The sequence below is a fragment of the Coffea eugenioides genome, chromosome 8, assembly GCF_003713205.1.
Source record: "Coffea eugenioides isolate CCC68of chromosome 8, Ceug_1.0, whole genome shotgun sequence".
NCBI classification, from domain to species: domain Eukaryota; kingdom Viridiplantae; phylum Streptophyta; class Magnoliopsida; order Gentianales; family Rubiaceae; genus Coffea; species Coffea eugenioides.
This window is the reverse complement of record NC_040042.1, coordinates 2231952-2250159: the sequence shown is the minus strand read 5'-3', so window position 1 is coordinate 2250159 and position 18208 is coordinate 2231952. Positions and strand designations below refer to the sequence as shown.

General features: G+C 33.8%; 1 protein-coding gene and 1 pseudogene across 3 annotated transcripts; one reads left to right on the top strand and one right to left on the bottom strand.

Moving 5' to 3' along the window:
* On the top strand, positions 1-935 carry LOC113779457 (annotated as a pseudogene).
* A 5291-nt stretch (positions 936-6226) lies between these two features.
* Positions 6227-10841, bottom strand: LOC113779157 (disease resistance protein RPM1-like). 3 transcript variants are annotated; one of them, XM_027324641.1, is made up of 4 exons: positions 10541-10841; positions 10044-10148; positions 9619-9708; positions 6227-9409 (listed from the first exon to the last, which is right to left on the bottom strand). In XM_027324641.1, exon 4 carries the CDS (start codon positions 9332-9334, stop codon positions 6449-6451), a length of 2886 nt encoding a protein of 961 aa, XP_027180442.1. In that variant the 5' UTR covers positions 9335-9409; positions 9619-9708; positions 10044-10148; positions 10541-10841; the 3' UTR covers positions 6227-6448. The 3 variants fall into 3 exon arrangements, with proteins under 3 accessions (XP_027180442.1, XP_027180441.1, XP_027180443.1); XM_027324640.1 differs by having other exon boundaries at positions 9619-10148; XM_027324642.1 differs by lacking the exons at positions 9619-9708; positions 10044-10148.
* Between the last annotated feature and the right edge of the window lie 7367 nt (positions 10842-18208).

Sequence of the window (18208 nt, the reverse complement as noted above, 5' to 3'; positions counted from 1 at the left end):
TGCCCGAGTTAAATTGCTAGACTTGGAGGTCTAAATTGTTTGTGGGTTTTCAAGAAGTTTGGTAGATCTGTTCTGCGGGTGTGGGGAAGTTACTATGGATGTGCATTTGAAGAATTTGTTTACTAGATATCAACAACAATTTGGGTGTGGCCCAGGACTTGGTCCTGGATCAGGAGCATGTTTGTTGAAGGTGGATGGCATTACTCCACCTTTTATTAAGTCTCTGTACAGAACCGCCGCTGCTTTGTACATGACTGATCCATGGAAGTGGTTGCGCCTAGAGCATTTGTTTGGTATAAAGGTGGGGAAGGATTCAGACTGGTCTAGCAGAAAACAGCCATTTCCTTGTGTTCAATTTATTGGTGGGAATGGTGGGGATATAGGGATTTACATGTTCAGGGCTCATGATGATGCAAAAAAAAATGACTGCTTCTAGGGAGACTATTCGAGTTCCAAACACTGAGCTTTTGAGGGTGACTTATGAGCTAGAGTCAATCATGTTCCCTTCAAATAAGAGAATGATAAAGTCATTAGCTTTGGAGGTCTCGGGTACTGATCAATTTCCAGTTATTGACGTTGTTCGCTGCACGTCATCTGTTGAACTTCAGTTCAGAAATCCTACTCTTGAAGAGCTTAAGTTTGTGTATGCTGTTTTAAGAGCCATTCCTTTAGTGCATCCTCTCCTTAGGCAAGATTATGATGCAGGACCAAAGTGGTTTCGAATGATGTACTTTGAATCATTTATTGAAACAGTTGATGTCCAATGGCCCCTGGAAATGGCAAGAGCGAATGATCTTGTTGCAGTTACGATTTCACACCCTCCTGGCCACAAGTTTTGTACCGGAATATGCCGGACATCTTCCCGTCTTCGGAGTCCAATGGGTGGAGGTAGGGAGTGGAGGAGGGGAAATGCGCCGGTAACTTTTTGGTTTTGATTTTTACTTCTGAAAAGGAGCCCCAACAGTGAAGTACCAGAAATGCCCCCGCATAAGTGCTCAATTAGACGTTGAATCGCAATTACAAGGTAGCGCCGCCGCGGAACTCCTCAATTGGAACCGATCAATAAGTATAGGGTTTAAATTGGCCAAAAAAATTATATAAGGACTAAATTGACAGTAAAAAAAAGTATAGAGACTAAATTGGCCATTTTCCCTTTTTAGAAATCTACCTAGAAATATGTTGGCACAGTGTTTTTTTTTTTTCCCACCTAAGCTTTTTACCACTATTTGTAAACCTTGAATTCCATAATAATGCAGTTACTTTAGCCTAAGCTTTAAGTACCCCCTACTCTTATTTTAGGGTAAATTAAACATAACCTTTTATGGTTTCACTCATTGTCAAATAACCCTAATAACATTACAAGTATCTATTTCACTCTCTTAGGTTCAATGTAAACTTTACGAAAAATAACCTCTGTAAAATTGCCCTGTATTTTTTTCTTCTACTAAAACCCTTCTTCTCACATTATGTGCAATTGATTTCTAGTCATTATCAAATTCTATCAATCACAAAATTGCACCATTAGATATATCAATTGATGTTATTTTGTAATTACAAGTAATCGTTCATCATTAAAGAAATTTTTAACAGTTATTTTTGTTAATTAGTTACTAATAGTTAATTAGTGCTCTAACTATTTAACCGTTAGATACTAGTAAAGGAGAAAGGAGGGAAAAGAAAGACAAAATTCGAAAATTAGTCTGTTCAAAATCACAAGAATCGTAACAAACATCATGTTAAAAGAGACGACTATTCTATTTTATTGAATCTTGTCATCATTAGTGTAGTTTTGTTGCTTATATGTGTTATCTAATTTATTGATTGTGAATTTTTTGAGTGGTGAAATATGTGTATTAATTGTTTTTAACTTTTAATTATGTTTATTCTTTTACTAATACAATTTATATACATGCATAAGGGTATTTATGGAATATATGTATGTTTCATCTCTCTCCTTAAAATACTTTTTTAATGTTACTTTTTCTAATTGGATTAATTTTGTTAACAAAACCTTAACCTCAGAGGAGGTTTGGGTAATTTTGTAAACCTTAGGGGAGTCTAATGAAACTATAAAAAATTTCAAGCGAGGTTTCTGAAATTATCCCTTGATTTTGACCTTTTATTATTGACGTTAGTTATAACAGAAAAATTAAAGGTGACCCTTCAATCCAAAGTTATTATATATAAGTTTTTAAATCATAAAGAATTATGTGGTAAAATACCAAATCACAGGGGGGTAAAAGGTAAATTGCCCAACTTAATATTAGCTAGCCCTTACATTGCTCAAGCAAATGGGTCAGAGATTGTTCTCGATTGCCAACGTACATATACATAGGTCATCTGCATTTTTGTTCCTAATTGCCAGCATAAACCACATCTTTTGATTTTCCAATAAATGCTGTAAAAAAAAAGTAATGAGTCCTTCTATACTACTAGAAAATGATTGATTGTTCACCTACATTTTGTCAAGTTTAAAAAAGAAAATCTTTATAGTGAATTGAATCGAATTCAAATTTTGTGTTTTGTGATAATTCCTATCAGAGAATGAAATGCAAATTTTTAGTGTAAAATTATTTTAAGAAACAATGATACACATTGTTGGTTTATTAGCACAAAGTAATTATTACTAGTCAATGATGAATGATGTCATATCATATGCAATGTGAATTGAAACATTGGCAAATTGGTGAAGGAAAGAGCTGATTGAAGGATATCTATCACGTAGAAGGGGTCATATAATAAAGGGTTAATTTTAGAAACCTCCCCTGAGGTTTTTTGTAATAACACCTAGCACCCCCAACTTTCAAAAATCACACTTACCACCCTTAGAATGATAACTTTCATCACATTGTCAGCCCTTTCGTGTAAGAATTGTATTTAAAAATTGTTTATAAGAGAGAGACTATTTCTCTATTCCACTTTTGCCCTATTGGAAGATGAGTTTTGAATTTACAAGATAAAAATAAAAACAAAACTATGTTGTGATATTATTTTAGAAGCTAAAGGGGTGTAAGTTTAATAAGCAAAAGAAGCTTCTTAACATTGATACTATAGAGGACCGTTGGGCAAAACAGTTCCAACCTGTCTGATGCTTAAGCTGTATTATGCTTAAGCTGTATTAAACAGATTGGAAACAAGATAACAATATCATTCACCATTGATTTTCTTTGGGCAAATTGCAGCAACTGGTGCATCAATCTAACACTGATTGCTATTTACATTTTTATTCAGATTACAAAATCAATTTGATGAAGTCCAATACAACATGCAATGCTGTAATTGATTACCAACTGTTTTAGCCTTCATAGTCATAGGCAATTCAAAGTAGAAAGCTGAGGAAGTTGAGCCTGTTTTGTATGGTACTTGTGACAATCCAATCAGATGTGTACTTGACACAGTCACATGTTTAGCTAAGTCTAAGCCAAACTAAGATTCCAAAAAATGTGCTACTATTCATTTCTATTCGTACAACTAATGCATCAACGTGTCTTTCCAAGCAACTACTGCATCAATGCTTTGCTATATATTATAAGACTAGAGGTACTTGAGCTGTGCAAAGCACAGCTTGGGCCCCCTAGAAATTTAGTCAAACACATAACATCAAATTATTTTGGCACATGATAAATCAATAGAAATATAGGAGAAAATTGGGCCTCAAAATAATTAAAATTAACAAATGTTATTTGAACTCTCATTTTTGTTAATTACATTTTCACTATTATTTTTATCATATAGTTTTTATTTATTGTAGGAATACAATTAATAAAATATGGAGTATAAATAAAATTTCCCTCAAAATTTGTTGTGAAGAGAAATTCCATCTATGAAGTTAATACCCCTATTTATTGTGATTTGAATAAAGATTTTTGAACTATTATTATGATAATACCCAAAAAAGAGAGAAAATCAATACACTATAAGTGCATTGCTGTATTAATTAGCAGCATAGTCTTAGTTGTAACTAAATCAAAAGCAATCATAATGCTTCCAGTATTTTAATAATGAGAAAAAGTTTAGAAAGCCACTAAGACATGTCACAATCTTCAACATCAATATAACTTACTCTAAAGTTTCACATTTTTCTTTCTTTATTTATTTAAATCCCGTTTAAAGGTGACAACATTATACTGCAGCTCCAGAATATAAATAGCAAGGTTAGATAAAAAATATGAATTGCTACGTTTCCAGATCTACATATACAAATTAGAATTGAACCATTTTTTTTATTGCAAAAACATCTTCCTAATCAAAATTGAATTTTCTAACAATTTTTAATTGTGACTTCTACCACCAACTACAATTTTTATATGCCAACCCAATTGATACTACAGAACCTGAATAATTAAAAAACAAACAAAAATTAACGTTAGTTTAAATATATACAAAATCTTATAGAACACAGAGGTAGAAGAATGCCTAGCTAGATTTATCTTGGTGGAAGCATCACATGATATATCTTTTCTCTTTAAAAAATACACAAAATTGTAGATAATTACAAAATGTAACCAAAAAACAAAGAAAAAGAAAAAAAATGTGAAGTAAGAAATCAAATCGTGGGAGGAGAAAAGAAAAGAAAGAATTATTGTTCTATTCTTCATAGAAAATGATCATTGGTATAAAATGAATTCTAAGATCTTTTTACATATTTTAATATTTCACCTTTTATCCATGAAAAATACCAAATAATAGCATCATCCTATAAATTTAACAAACAAATGCCAGTTGACTATAACATTATGATCGAAGAATAGAGCAAATATGAGAGATTAGACATGAAGAAAAACAAGGAAGAAAAGAAAATGTAAAATGGGATAAAAAAATAATAAAAACTTCTCTTTGTTAAGTAGCTAATCATCTCGACGAAAAAAAAAAAGAACATGGCAACAATTTTAGTTAGATTAGTTTTAAAAAATAAAAAATAACAGCACTTGCCGCAAGAAGAAGAAGAAGCGACACAGTTGATTTTCTGAAAGAGAAAAAATATTTTAATTATTTTGGCCCAATTGAATCAAAAAAGGGAAGGAAAAGTTTAGCTAAAATGACCAAGAATCCACTTGTCAAAAATATGTGCAATACATGTGTAAAAAAGATGGGGTGCTATAGTAACTTGGCTTTTTTCTTATATAATAGGTAGATTAGTATATGGCAATGCATATTCCACCAGATGAAATACACCAAAAATACAATAAGTCTTCTATCATACATTTTGATAATAAAGAGTACTTGTACCACTTCAAAAACCAAGAGTAAGGATTGCACGGAGCCTTTAGCATCTTTAAACACTTGGAAATGCCCTGATACAGTGTGAAACAACCACTGGCTTGAAACAATCAGTTTACACGGGGTAATCTATGAGGTACAATTATTTTACAAAAATATACATTATGTTAGATGTTAGTTACTTGACTGTGTATATCTATAAAAAGTAGTGTAATGGTACGCATAAATTTGGAATGGTTATTTAATTCTTTGATCAATTTGTGCATCTCCCTATAGTAGAAGTGTAATTTTACTTGTATGAGTAGTCCTTGCTTGTTTGTGAATACTTTACACGGGGTGATCTATAAGGTACAATCAGTTTATAAAAATATACATCATGTTAGATGTTAGTTACTTAACTATGTATACATATAAAAGGGACCAAATTTGTCCTGATAATCACGAAATATTAGCTAACTTGTGGAAGCTAGATAATTACATGCTCAATTTTAAAGTTGTTACATTGCAGGGTGCTCTAAGGAGAGGAAAGCCTGATAGAGGCATAGCTAACACGGGATTTTTATTTTTGGTAGAGGCATAGCCTCAATTTTTTAAATTTTTGCAGCATTTTCCTGCACAAGAATTACTTAATAATAGGGGGTAGCATCGTAATTTCTCCTATACTGATTGGTACAGCATGTCACGTAATTCTGCCAAGGGTGGTAAGTGTGATTTCTCAAAGTTAAGGAGTGCTAGGTGTGATTAGGGGAAACCTCAGGGGAGGTTTCTGAAATTAACCCTATAATAAACTTAGTGTACTACATTTACCAGACAAGCCGTATTAATGTAGGTTTGTCCAAGCCGTATTAACATATTTTATTTGACCAAAATTTAAAAGCTATTATTTGGAGTTTTAATGAAAATTTTCTGCTAGATATAATTAATACACTTTTAACCTGCCTACCTCTTGATCGTTTGCTAAATTAATTATAGAAAAGATCATCAAGAAACAAAAAGATAAAAAGTAACTGTATACAGTACATTAACAACATCATCACGCATTATAAATACATGCCATAAACAAGAAGGTAAGACACAGCAAATGATGAACTTCTCTCATGGATGTCGAAGGGAAGAAAACCAAGAAAAAAATGAAAACAAAAGAAGAGGAAGCAGTAGTGTTGTCCACAACAGGGAGGGTATAAACTAGAGAAAGGGAAGCCACGGCGGCAGCTGTTGCTAGGAATGATTATGTTTTCTTCTTCTTCTTCTCCCATAGCTGGTGCTCTCTCCATTTCCAATCATCTGTATAGTAACCAATGAGAATTTCAGGAATGTGTGCGATTCTTGTGTAATCTTCACTTTCTTCCTTCTGATTCTCTAACAGCTCCTCTCTCAATTGAGAACTCATCTCATACAGAGACAGCCGTTGAAGATGGCTCAAGTGCTGAATACCCAATGGTAACTCCTCTAGTAATGGAAGTTGCTGCAGAAATAGTGTTTCGAGACGAGGCAATGCACCCTCCTCCACTCTCATCCATCTCAACCCCTCCATTCTCTTTAGGTGCAACCTCTTCAGCATTAGGAACCCTCCAGTCTTGAAACACAACCCTTCTCCCTGGTAAGATCCACAGAAATTAATATTAACCAAATTGGGCAAATGTTGGAGCGATTCAAGCGGATCCTCCTCACCCCTTAACCTGCTCCAGTCCAAATCTATTCTTACCAAGCTATGAAGATGAGCTACCCATTGTGGCATCTTTTCTAAGCGGCCACACAAAATCAGCATACGAAGAGATTGAAGAAACGAACAAGATGAAGAAGAAAGAGAAGGATTATGATGATTTAGATCGATTATCTCATGATCATCACCTTTTCCAATTGAATAAACGCTTAATTTATGGAGATTGGTGAGGTTGGCAAGGGAGGAGCACAGCTCCTTTCCATCATCTCTTCTCAACTTTGTAATAGCTAATTCTCTTAATTGTGTCAGGTTTCCTATCTCCCTAACTGTTATACATCCACTACTTGCATCCATGCAGCTTAATATTTCTAGAGAAAGAAGCCCTCCCATATTGAATAGAGCTTTAAATCCGTGGCGTCCATAATCATCATCTGAAGGATCAACTCGTTGATATACTTTGAGAACCCGAAGTTTTTGCAACTTTAGAATTTCAATAGGTAATTCCCCAACTCCAGTGTTTCCTAAATTCAGATACTCCAAGTGTTGAAGCTTCCCGATGCCTTTTGGGACTCTCTCCACTCCTGTACCATATAGGTCTAGATGCTTGAGATGAAACATTTTGAAAATCTCATTTGGTATTTCCTTCTGTGTCTTTTGACCTCTCAAACCCAAAACCTTTAACAACTTACTACCCCGTGAAACTTCAGATAACAACATTCTGGAAAGGAGTGGGCTCGTGGATCCAATTGTAATGAATGACCGAAGGTGGTCAAAGCAATAATTTTGTGTTTGCTCATGGTGCTGGGTGTTGTTACTACTGCTAGTATGGACTATTAGACGGCGTACCTTCTCGGACGGCCACCTTGTTGGTTGTCCAGTAGTAATTGTGACCATGTTTTGTTCTCTTGACTTGGAAATGATAATTTCTCGCAATAGGTCATGGATTCGACAATTTCCGGGCATTCCTTCATAAAACACACCAGTCACTTGAATTAGGCTTCTATTGACAAGTTCACTGAGATAACTCCAGGCTACATCTTCAATGTTCATTCCTTCTCTCCATTCTACAAACCGTTCAGCAATCCATAAGTTAACAAGTCTTAGGCATCCTATTTTGTAATCCTCTGGATAAATGCTTGTGTACAACAGACATATCTTAAGATGCCAAGGCAGGTCACTATAACTAAGAAAAAGTATCTTTTTAACTCTGTCCAGCTTACCAGTGCCTTCTAATTCAACCCTAAGACTGCGTCTAACCATCTCCCATTCCTCTATTCTGTTTACATCTTTCGAAGCCAAAAGGCCACTGATTGCAAGGATTGCAAGGGGCAAGCCCTCACATTTGTCCAATATACCTTTGGCAACATCCATCAAATGGCCAGGGCAACTATTTCCCTTAAAGATCTTGTTACAAAACAGGGTCCACGAATCTTCAAAGGACAGTGGCTCCATTCTGTAGACAAAACGCCGAGATTCAATGCAAGAGGCAGAGGCTACATCAGCTCTTCGAGTTGTTAGCATGACACGGTTGCCATGGCTACTCTCGGGCAGTGCAAATTTGATGGTATTCCAAAATTCCACGTCCCATACATCATCAAAAACAATTGCATACCTTCCAGCTTGTTGAAGAAAATCTTTGACAATTTTTTTCAGCTCAGTGGTAGTCATAGACTCTATCGATTGTGGGACTGGTTTCTTCCCTTCCTCGTGTAGCTGCCGAATCAAGTCTATCAGGAGGTACTGAAAGTCACATGTTTCAGAGATGGTTACCCAAGCACGGACTGGGAAATGCCTTCTGACTTCAAGATCCTCATGGACTTTTTTCACCAGGGTAGTTTTGCCAAGTCCTCCCATACCAACCACTGAAACAACTTTTAGTTGGTAATCATCCCCTTGGAGGAGCTGAGAAATTAGATGTTTCTTGGGCTGGTCAATGCCAACTAATTTAGCTTCTTCCACAAGTAGTGCATCATCTCCGCTATAGCGCCATGTTGTGTTGTTCACAGCAGAAAGTGAGCTGGACGCTTGGGCAGAGATACCATATTCGGATTGGTATCTTTGATGACCTTCAGAAATACTATTGATTCTGAACTTGATGCTTTGTATTTGGCTAGCAACTCGATGACGAGCTCTCAAATTTTTGATGGAGCTGAAAATTCTCCGAAAAGAGCCGTAGAATCCTGTTGTGCGATGCCGAGCAAAGCGAGCTACAAATTCATCAAGAATGTCTTCAGTGTCATAAGCTGCTTCTCGTACTTGCTTGATCCATTCTTGGAGTCTGGGTTGAGCATCTTCTTCGTTTGCTTCTGCCTCTCTCAGGAAAGCTCTCATGTGCCCCAACTCATCCCTGATGAATTGGACCTCTTGCCGAAGCCCACCCAACACTCGTCCCTCCTCGCGCAGAAAAGTTGAGAGTTGATCCAGCACAAAAGAGAGAACTGTTTCTGCCATTTTCAGTCTTTCTCTTTAACTTAAGAATGTAGGGGAAAGCGGCTTCTCGTTTATGCGACAGTCCACTTGTAGTATCTTGAAAGGAAGAAGGAAGAGTAGGTTATAGATTCATAAGCTGATGAACTTTGATGCTATATGTTGCAGTATTTATCAAAAGGAAAAACGGTGTCAAAAAGAAAAAGAAAGAATTAACCAATTAGAAGAAGCTAAGGCAAGAAACATGATGGAAATTGAAGACAGGAAGATAGGCAGCAGCGTGAGTTTGAAAAACGAAGGTGCCTTACCTGCTACAATACAAAATCATGGAAGCTATTAAGAAGACTCTGCAAATGGTAGGGTGATCAGCCTTCAGGACCTTCTTTCAACTGTGGGTTCTTTACAAGGGGAAGGAAGAAAGTTAAAACGCTTTTGGACTGGACATTGTTGATTTCATTGACGAAGAAACAAAACTGCTACAAAGTCTTTCCTATATGGTACTAATTTCTGGTGACCAATTAGTATTTGTAATAAAAACGGATGTAATATCAAAGAAGCCTTGGGAACAAACCACTCCAATGCGGTGTCTGACCAAAACGTGAACTATATTGATTTAAGAGGTCTGTGAAAAGCATGCAAATTTAGCAAAAAAAAAAAAGAAAAAAGAAAAGCAGAAAATGCTAAGGAGTGCATTAAAAAGAATCAAATTTCTTTGCAATTAAAGATTGCATACCACTCAATCGTGTCGTGGCTTATTTCTGTGCTCAGCATAAGACAGTTGATGTAAACCTTTAATTGTAATGCCGTTACAAGGCTTAGAATTCAAGAAGTCGCAAACCTTTCAAGAATTAAAAAAAAAAACCACATTTGATGAAAATTTACTGCAAAAACAAATATTAAATCATTCAAATCTCCGCGTTATTATTAAACCGTTACAGAACAAAAACAAAAATCTTCATAAACCCTAGTACTAAACATTACAGCAGGTCAACATTACCAGTAAATGCAGCTCAGAAATGGACGTAAAATTCAAGGAATTTTTGCAGTTAAAACTGCAATTTTCAGAAGAACATAAAGTAGAGAGTCAAACAGAGAAAAGTCATAGTCAAATCTAGAGAGTCACATTCATTTATCTTTTCAGACAACCTCAAAAATTTAAATTAAATTAAAAAAAACTGAAAAGGAAAAAGAAAAAGCTGAGAGAAAAGAAGATAAAGAGAAAAAACTGACCTGAAGTTCGAGACTTTATCTTTTACAGGCAAGGTAGGACTCAGAAGTTAGATCACAGGCAGCAGCAGCAGCAGCAGCAAACTTTGTTGGAGTTAAGAGAAAGAAAAGGCGCAAAAAAAAATGAAAGAGAAGAAAAAAAGGGGTTCAGATTTGTTGAAGTAGACGTAGAACGACGTCGTAAAAGAGCTAAAATGAACCACTAGTATGGAAGTTGAGTTGAGAGTGTAGTTGCTCCTCCATTATTGTTCTGGTGGAGGGAGACAGAAGAGGGACAGAGGAAGGAAGCAGAGAGCGAGAGAGAGAAGGGAGAGAATTTGTACGGGGGAAGAATACAATGTACAAATGTATCAGAAGAAGAAGACAAATGTAAAAGAGGCGAGATTTAATCATTTAAATAAAAAGGATAATTGCACTATTCACCGCTAAACTAATCGGCTTTAGTAATTTGCCCGTAGAACGATAAATTGTAGTTGTAGTTAGAGGTGAAAGACAATCAAGTTAATTACTCCAGTTGATATTGGAATCGAGTTGGGCTAGGTACGGGTTCTTTCGAAATTGGTTCATTAATTAATCCAAATCAAATTTTGTTCGAGTAGCATAAGATTATTAGAATTTACACGTAAAATAATCAAACTATTCAGATTTAACTACTCCACTGAGCTTAGTCTAGTAAATAAATAGTAAAAACTCAAACACAATTTCAAACTCATTCACAAATGTGTTAGCAGAAGACAAATGTAAAAGAAGCTAATTGCCAAAAACCCCATTTTCTAGAAACCGGAAAAGAGCCAAATCCCATCACCACCATCTTATCATGTCTAATTAGTCTTTTAGCTCCTTGTAATGTTAAAAAAAAAAAACAAAAATTGGATACACTCGACAAAGTAAAATCATAATATTGTGTTTCTATTTTCCTTCTTTTTTCCTTGCGGGAAATTAGGTATACCATTGTACTTGATCTTTAATTGCCAATAGTATTGAAGTTGGCATATGTTTCATTCTATAACTATTATGTGTGTCTAGTGGTTCAATTTTTCTTTTCAAGTTTGCCCTTTTTTGCTAGATTATATTGACCTTTCTCAAATCGCTTCATACAAGATGCATGATATTTGTTTTAATTTACTATATCATCTCAGCATTTGGTGTGGGATATTACTGTTTACCTCATTGTAATGATATATCGTTAAAGTGGAACCAAATGGGAGCATGGAATCTGTCCTTTTGCAGGCATAATTAATTTGTGGGAAAATCTTGCTACATATCTGCAAGGAATAAATAAAGATTGACTACATATAGGAAGCGAGAATGTATCCTTGTAAAGAAGATTTTTATGTAGGGATACGAAAAAGAGAAATTTGAAACATATAGTTGGATTGGTTTTTCTTGAGTTTAAAGAGTTATAGGCTAAAAAAGGAGTAGTGGTTCAATTTTTTTTTTCTCCAATCCTAGTTCAAAGCCATAATTAACTATTGTACAGTCATAATTTGGATTCAAATGTGATGAGGTGCATTATTCGAGCTATTGTAAGTGAAACAAAAGAAGAAACAAAGTCAAAAAATTTTCCTAGTGATCAATAGTGCCGTTGGTTCCTAGAAATAACATAAAAAAAAAAATAGAGAGACACTATATTGATATATTATAAAGTTCTCTCAATGTTTGTCATTTTTACATGGTAACTTATTATAGACGAATTGTTAAAGCCATGTGAGAAAGTTAAGAACGAAATTACACTGACGTGTTTCATTCCAAAGCTTATTGCATTGTTAGAAATTACATTAACGCGATTCATTCGAAATCTAATTTTATTTCATAATTCAAAAGAAATTTTGATGCAATAAAAATTCTTTTTTGAATATGAGATCTTGATTATGACAATACATGAATACCCTCAATGATATTAGAAAGCGCATTCAAAATTAGGGACTGACGTCGTCCTAATTATTTTGTAAGAAGGACAATCTTGAAAAGGAAAAACTTGAACACTAACCATCAATACAAACTATTGATGAATCTTTGTAATTAACGAGGGAAACCATGTTGACCAATAAAAGTCAATGGTAGTAGGTAGAAAAGCTGGCATCAATGTGCACCATGTTGAGGGTAACTATAGTATAGATATAAATATTTGTAATTAACAAGGTACATCATGTTCACCAATAAAAGTCAATGGTAGGTACTTGAAAGCGTCCTTTAGCACAGAGGAGCTAGAAACCAAAATGAAATGAAGGAGATCAGTAAATTAATCACAAGATGCCCTGAACTTGCGAGGAAGCCAATTAGTGCAATAATACACCATATTTTATAGATGGGAATCTGCAAAAAGTGGTGGAGTCGGGTAAGAGTCTGCTGATGCAATTGCAATTGTTGGGCTCCAGGCTTCAAAATAATGCAAAGATGACAATAATGAATTGGAGCCAGCTCATTCCAGTTGCGATAGCAAAATGCTGTTGTCTGCCAGTCTCTTCCAGTCATTTGCAATTATTAGTGTGAACGCACATGATTGGAATGAGCGCTTGTTTATTTATGTAGAAAAAGTGATCTTGTTAAATCAGCACACCTCTATTCATTTACCTGAGGGCAAAACTCGGATCACATGCATTAATGCTAATAATAATAATGATCTACAATGTTAAAGATATATGTGTTATAATCTTGGGTTTCTCTCTCTTCTATTGCTTTTTGTCTCACCATCTCCTTAAATAGTAAGTCCTTTAGATATGTCGTGATTTTCCTGCCTTTTTTTTAAAGCAAAACTCTATTGTTAAACAGGAATCTCCAAATATTTTTTAGTAGAATAGAGGCCCCATTTGACAAATGAATTTTTTGAATGTTTGTCTAAATATTTAATGTAACTTACTGTAAAATTTGTGGAAAATTTTTTTAAAATGTGTAATTTTTTGGATATTTTAAAGTGTAAAGTTTAAAAATTTTGAAAATTTTTTTGATGTTATTGCAGATAAAATTATTAAAAAACTTGTAACAGATAAACTTGGTAAAAAACTTGTTTACCAAAAAAGCTCAGAATGTTGTGCGCCAACTTGTTATTTATATGATACTGCAAGTATTCAAAACTCAAAAAGAGACGTTAAAGGGGCAAACAAAAAAAAAATAAAAATAAAAGGAAGGCAAACAAAAAAATTTATTAGCAGAGGTTATTTATAGCCCATGATCCCATGTGCAATATTGCGATGCGACATTGGCAATTAGCTAGGCGAGAAGACAAAAGAGATAGAGATGCCGAGCCTTAGCACCAAACTGTCAAGTGGCCGATGCCCTTCCATTTTCTATCTGCCCAGAAAGCAATACTAACTTCAACGATGCCTGTGATTCTTCAGTCATCCTTTTCTTCTTTTTGGGTAAAAAATGGGAGGGTGGATAGATAGGGAAGAACCAGATTGATTAATTAGAGTTACCAAGGGCACGTTTGGCATCTAGAATAAAAGTTTTGCGAACTTATTTCACATATATGTAGTAAAATACTAGTAATTAAGAATGTAAACATGTAAAGGCATTGTCTGTTTGGTAGTGCACAAAATAAGAGGTGGATCCAAAGTTAATTTTTTCTATCAAAGTGTTGCAACTTAAGTGGTGAATGATAATTTTACAACTTTAATAGTACACCTACCTTCTTGTTTTAATTATATTTTAACTATATATATATATATATATATATATGTATATATGATTTAGTGGTTAAAGTTGAGATTTTGGTCTAGTGCTTTTATTCTTCCCAAATCTGTCATCAAGAAGATTTGTAGTATGCTAACTGAGATTAGAACTCATTAGTGTGCAAAAGTTAAGTGGACTGATATATGGATGCCTAAGAAGGAGGGAGGATTGGGCCTGTTTGATTTAGAACTTTGGAACAAATGTCTAATCATGAAGCAAATATGGCATGTTTGCGGTAAAAAGGATACCCTTTGGGCTAAATGGGTTCATACCAACAACTTGAAAGGGTGTTCCTTTTGGGCAGCAAAGATTCCGGTTAATAGTTCTTGTTCTTGGGTATGGAGGAAAATATTATTGTTGTTAAGGGAAGAAGCTTAGCCTTTCATTAGACATTTGATTGGAAATGGTGCTGATACATATTTCTGGTATGACTGCTGGCACCCTATTGGTCCTTTATATAAATATTTTTCTGAAAATTTGTTGATCGCAAAGGCTTCAAGAGTCTCTAGGGGTATTCAGGGGAGTATGTGGAAATGGCCCCAAGGGAGACGAAGAACAGGGGAGATAAAGGAACTAATACGGGGTCTTATTTTTGCTTAATACACGTGTTGCGGATGAAGTATGGTAGTGCTTCAAGCCAATTAACATTCTATTCAGCAATGTCAAAACTTTGAGTTTGTGGAGCTCCAGTGCCATGGGACAAGCTGGTATGGGGGAAAGGTACTGTACCGCGTTACTCTTTCATTGCTTGGATGCGTTGTAGAGGAAGATTACCTACCAGAGACCGTTTAAAGGCCTGGGGAGTGGCTTTGGAGTAAAATCAGTGTGTCCTATGTAATAGTGTTGAGGAATCCATTAGGCATATTTTCTTTGATTGCGCTCCATCCAATACAGTATGGCAGAAGCTACAGTACTTGTGTGCAATAGTTAAGAGCAGATTACCCTGGGATGCTAAGTTAAAATGGTATTCTGATAACTGCAACTCAAACTCATTTATTGGTCAAATCAGAGGGTTGGTGTTTTCAACTGCAATTTATCAGATATGATGTGCAAGGAACGAAATCATATTTCAACGGAAATGTATTTCTGCTGTGACCATTGTGTCTATGGTCCTTGAATCAGTTAGGAATACTACTGTTGTGAGTTGGAGAGGAGTCCCACTGACCAAAGCTAATTGGGAGCTAAATATGGAGTTCGGATTATGTCATGTGTGTTTCCAGCAAGATTTGAGTTTGCATTACTGTAATAGTGATACGATTTATGTAAGTAGGAATTGTTTGATTCCTGTGTGTACTCGCTTATATCTTGATCAATAAAGATTCATATTTGCCCAAAAAAAAAAAAAAACCAATGAAAGAATAACCAGTTACTTGCATTACATCAACAATTAATATCAATTATGCCAACACTTGCAAGAATGAAAAACATTCCCTTGAGTTGTGGTGAATTAAATCCAAAAAAAAACAACAAATTTTATTTATTATAAAAGAATATGGTAAATCTTAGTGGTTAATAGTGTAAGCCAAAAAATGATATTAGTTTTTGTGATGCCACAATTACACTCCTCTATAATAAATGGAAAAATTGCATTGCATTTCATTAATAAATAATATCAGAATTTATAAAAATAAAAGATTTCTTACTTTTTTATTTATCAAAAAAAGAAAAACAAATTTTATTTATGAAATATCCAAGATTAAAGATTACTACAAACATGAAACAAAGTATAATAAATTGGTACTATGAGTCTCTCAAAAAGTATCACGAATCTTTTTTTTTTGGATAAAAGTAAATTAAACCTTAAGAGCACGTTTTAGTATGCGTATATTAGTATTAAGTAAAAAATTTTAACACAAAATATAATAAGAACTGGAGTATGAAAGAAGGCAAAGAGTTTTATGTTGAAAATTTATTGGTTTTAATTGCAACAAAAATTAAATTTAATGAACTTTATTAATGGTATTATTGTAACAATTGATAGCATTAAATAAATCAATGCCAATCATAATAAGAGTTATAAAGGTGAAACACTCATTTGAGTTATGGTGAATTAAATTAAAAAAAATAATTTTTTAATAAAATATCCAATTTCAAAGAGTACATCAAAGGTGGATAAAAATATTTCCAAATTCAATTTGATTATTATATAACAAATTATCTTAACAGCTTACAATTTTTAATCATATAAATCTATAATCGTAAATCATGTCATCAATGATAAATACAAATAAGTTTCACCAAATGAAAACATTTCTCTTCAAAATTAAGCTATTTAAATTTGAACAATGGAATTCAATATATTTCAAGACTATTGTAATTATAATAGTACTATAGATCATTTTACAATCGACCATTAGTGAAAAATAATAATAATTAGAAAAACACACTAAAACTATTTGAAAATTCATAGAGTGACTTAATGGGGAACAACAAATTATTCAAAAAGTTAAAGATTTTAACTCAAATGACATAAAGGAGAACATTCAGCCATTCAGGCAATCTAAATTTAACAGAAAGAAGAAAACATTAATACTCTTACAAAATAAAGTCCTCTTGGAACAAATAATGCTTTATTACTCATGCATGTGTATTGGTTAGGGCAAACCAAATTCAAAAAAATAAAAAAAAACATGAATAATAAATATCCTTTTTTTCGTTAATAAGTTAAAAATCTAAACTCAAATAACATAAAAGAGAACACTCAGATAATCCAAATTCAACTGAAAGACAAAAACATTGATATTGTTACAAATTAAAAGTGCTCTCAGGCTAAATAATGCTTTATGTTGCTTATGCATTTGTGTTGGTTATAGCAACCAAATACAAAAAATCATAAAATATAAAAATATTAAATATCACATTTTTTTTTGTTTCAATTACATTTATTCCTTCGAAACAATTGCTTTTCTAAAACTTTTGAGAAATGTTATTTGCAGTCACATTTCTATTAATCATACTTCCACTATCACTTAAATCATATAGTTTTCATTTGTTAAGATATGTGCTGACATTAAAAAAAAATGAAGTGCAAATTAAGATTTGTTATTTGTTAAGATTTGTTAAGATATTTGCAAATTACATTTTCCAAAATTTTAAGGAAAAAAAATTTAAAAACATCATGTTCATGTTCACGTGAAAAGTACACGATTCATTACTAGTAATGTAAAAATGCTTGATAATCCAAATAGATGAGCTTCCTGTAGATTGTTGGAGTTTGAATGTTCAGTTCCCTGTGAAGATTTTTGAATAATCTCGAGACTCGGATGAACATACGATTGCATAATGGGTGATGCTTTCCATAGTCTGAACCTAGTTGAGGATGACGAAAATTAGTCTTGGCCTGTTATGGACTGTGGGAACGGCAAGAGAGGAAAAGGAGAAGCAGGCCTTCAAAAAATGAGCTAAGTTGTGAAAAGTGCGGGTGGGGAACATTAACATAAATTTTTGTACATTTTCTTTTCTCCTGAGGTAATTGTCGGCAATAACTTTGTCCGGTGCTTAGGGGAACACCCGTTGATTTTGCATTTCTAGTTTGATATATGAGGGCCTTTCCATGTCTGAAGATCAAATAGTACAGTTTGGAACTGCAGATGGTTCTGCGGCAAGCTCAATATCAAAGAACAAGGAGATTGATGTGAGCATCTATCTAGTTGAGATTGTTGTGTATTAGGTCCTGAATCATCTATAGTTTTGTGTTTGTGTGATTTTGTACTTTACCACATAACCCTCTATAGTTTAAAAAATATATATATAGAACTCCATTATAATTTGGGTTAAGGTGTCATTGTTAGGTTTTCCGTTAAAACTAACGATCAATAGTAAAAAATCAAAATCAAACTAATAAATTAATAAATCCACGTTTTCAAATTTTTTTATTTTTTTCTCTCTTTCTCTCTCTTTGGGAAGAGAAGATGTGATTTTGAAAACCTATGTTTTGGCCTACAAAATCTTAATTTTCTCCAAATATAAAAGAAATGGAAGGAAAATAAAAAATAAATA

Coding starts and splice junctions, on each gene's coding strand:
- LOC113779157 (XM_027324640.1), bottom strand. CDS start 9,334: ATGGCAGAAACAGTTCTCTCTTTTGTGCTGGATCAACTCTCAACTTTT.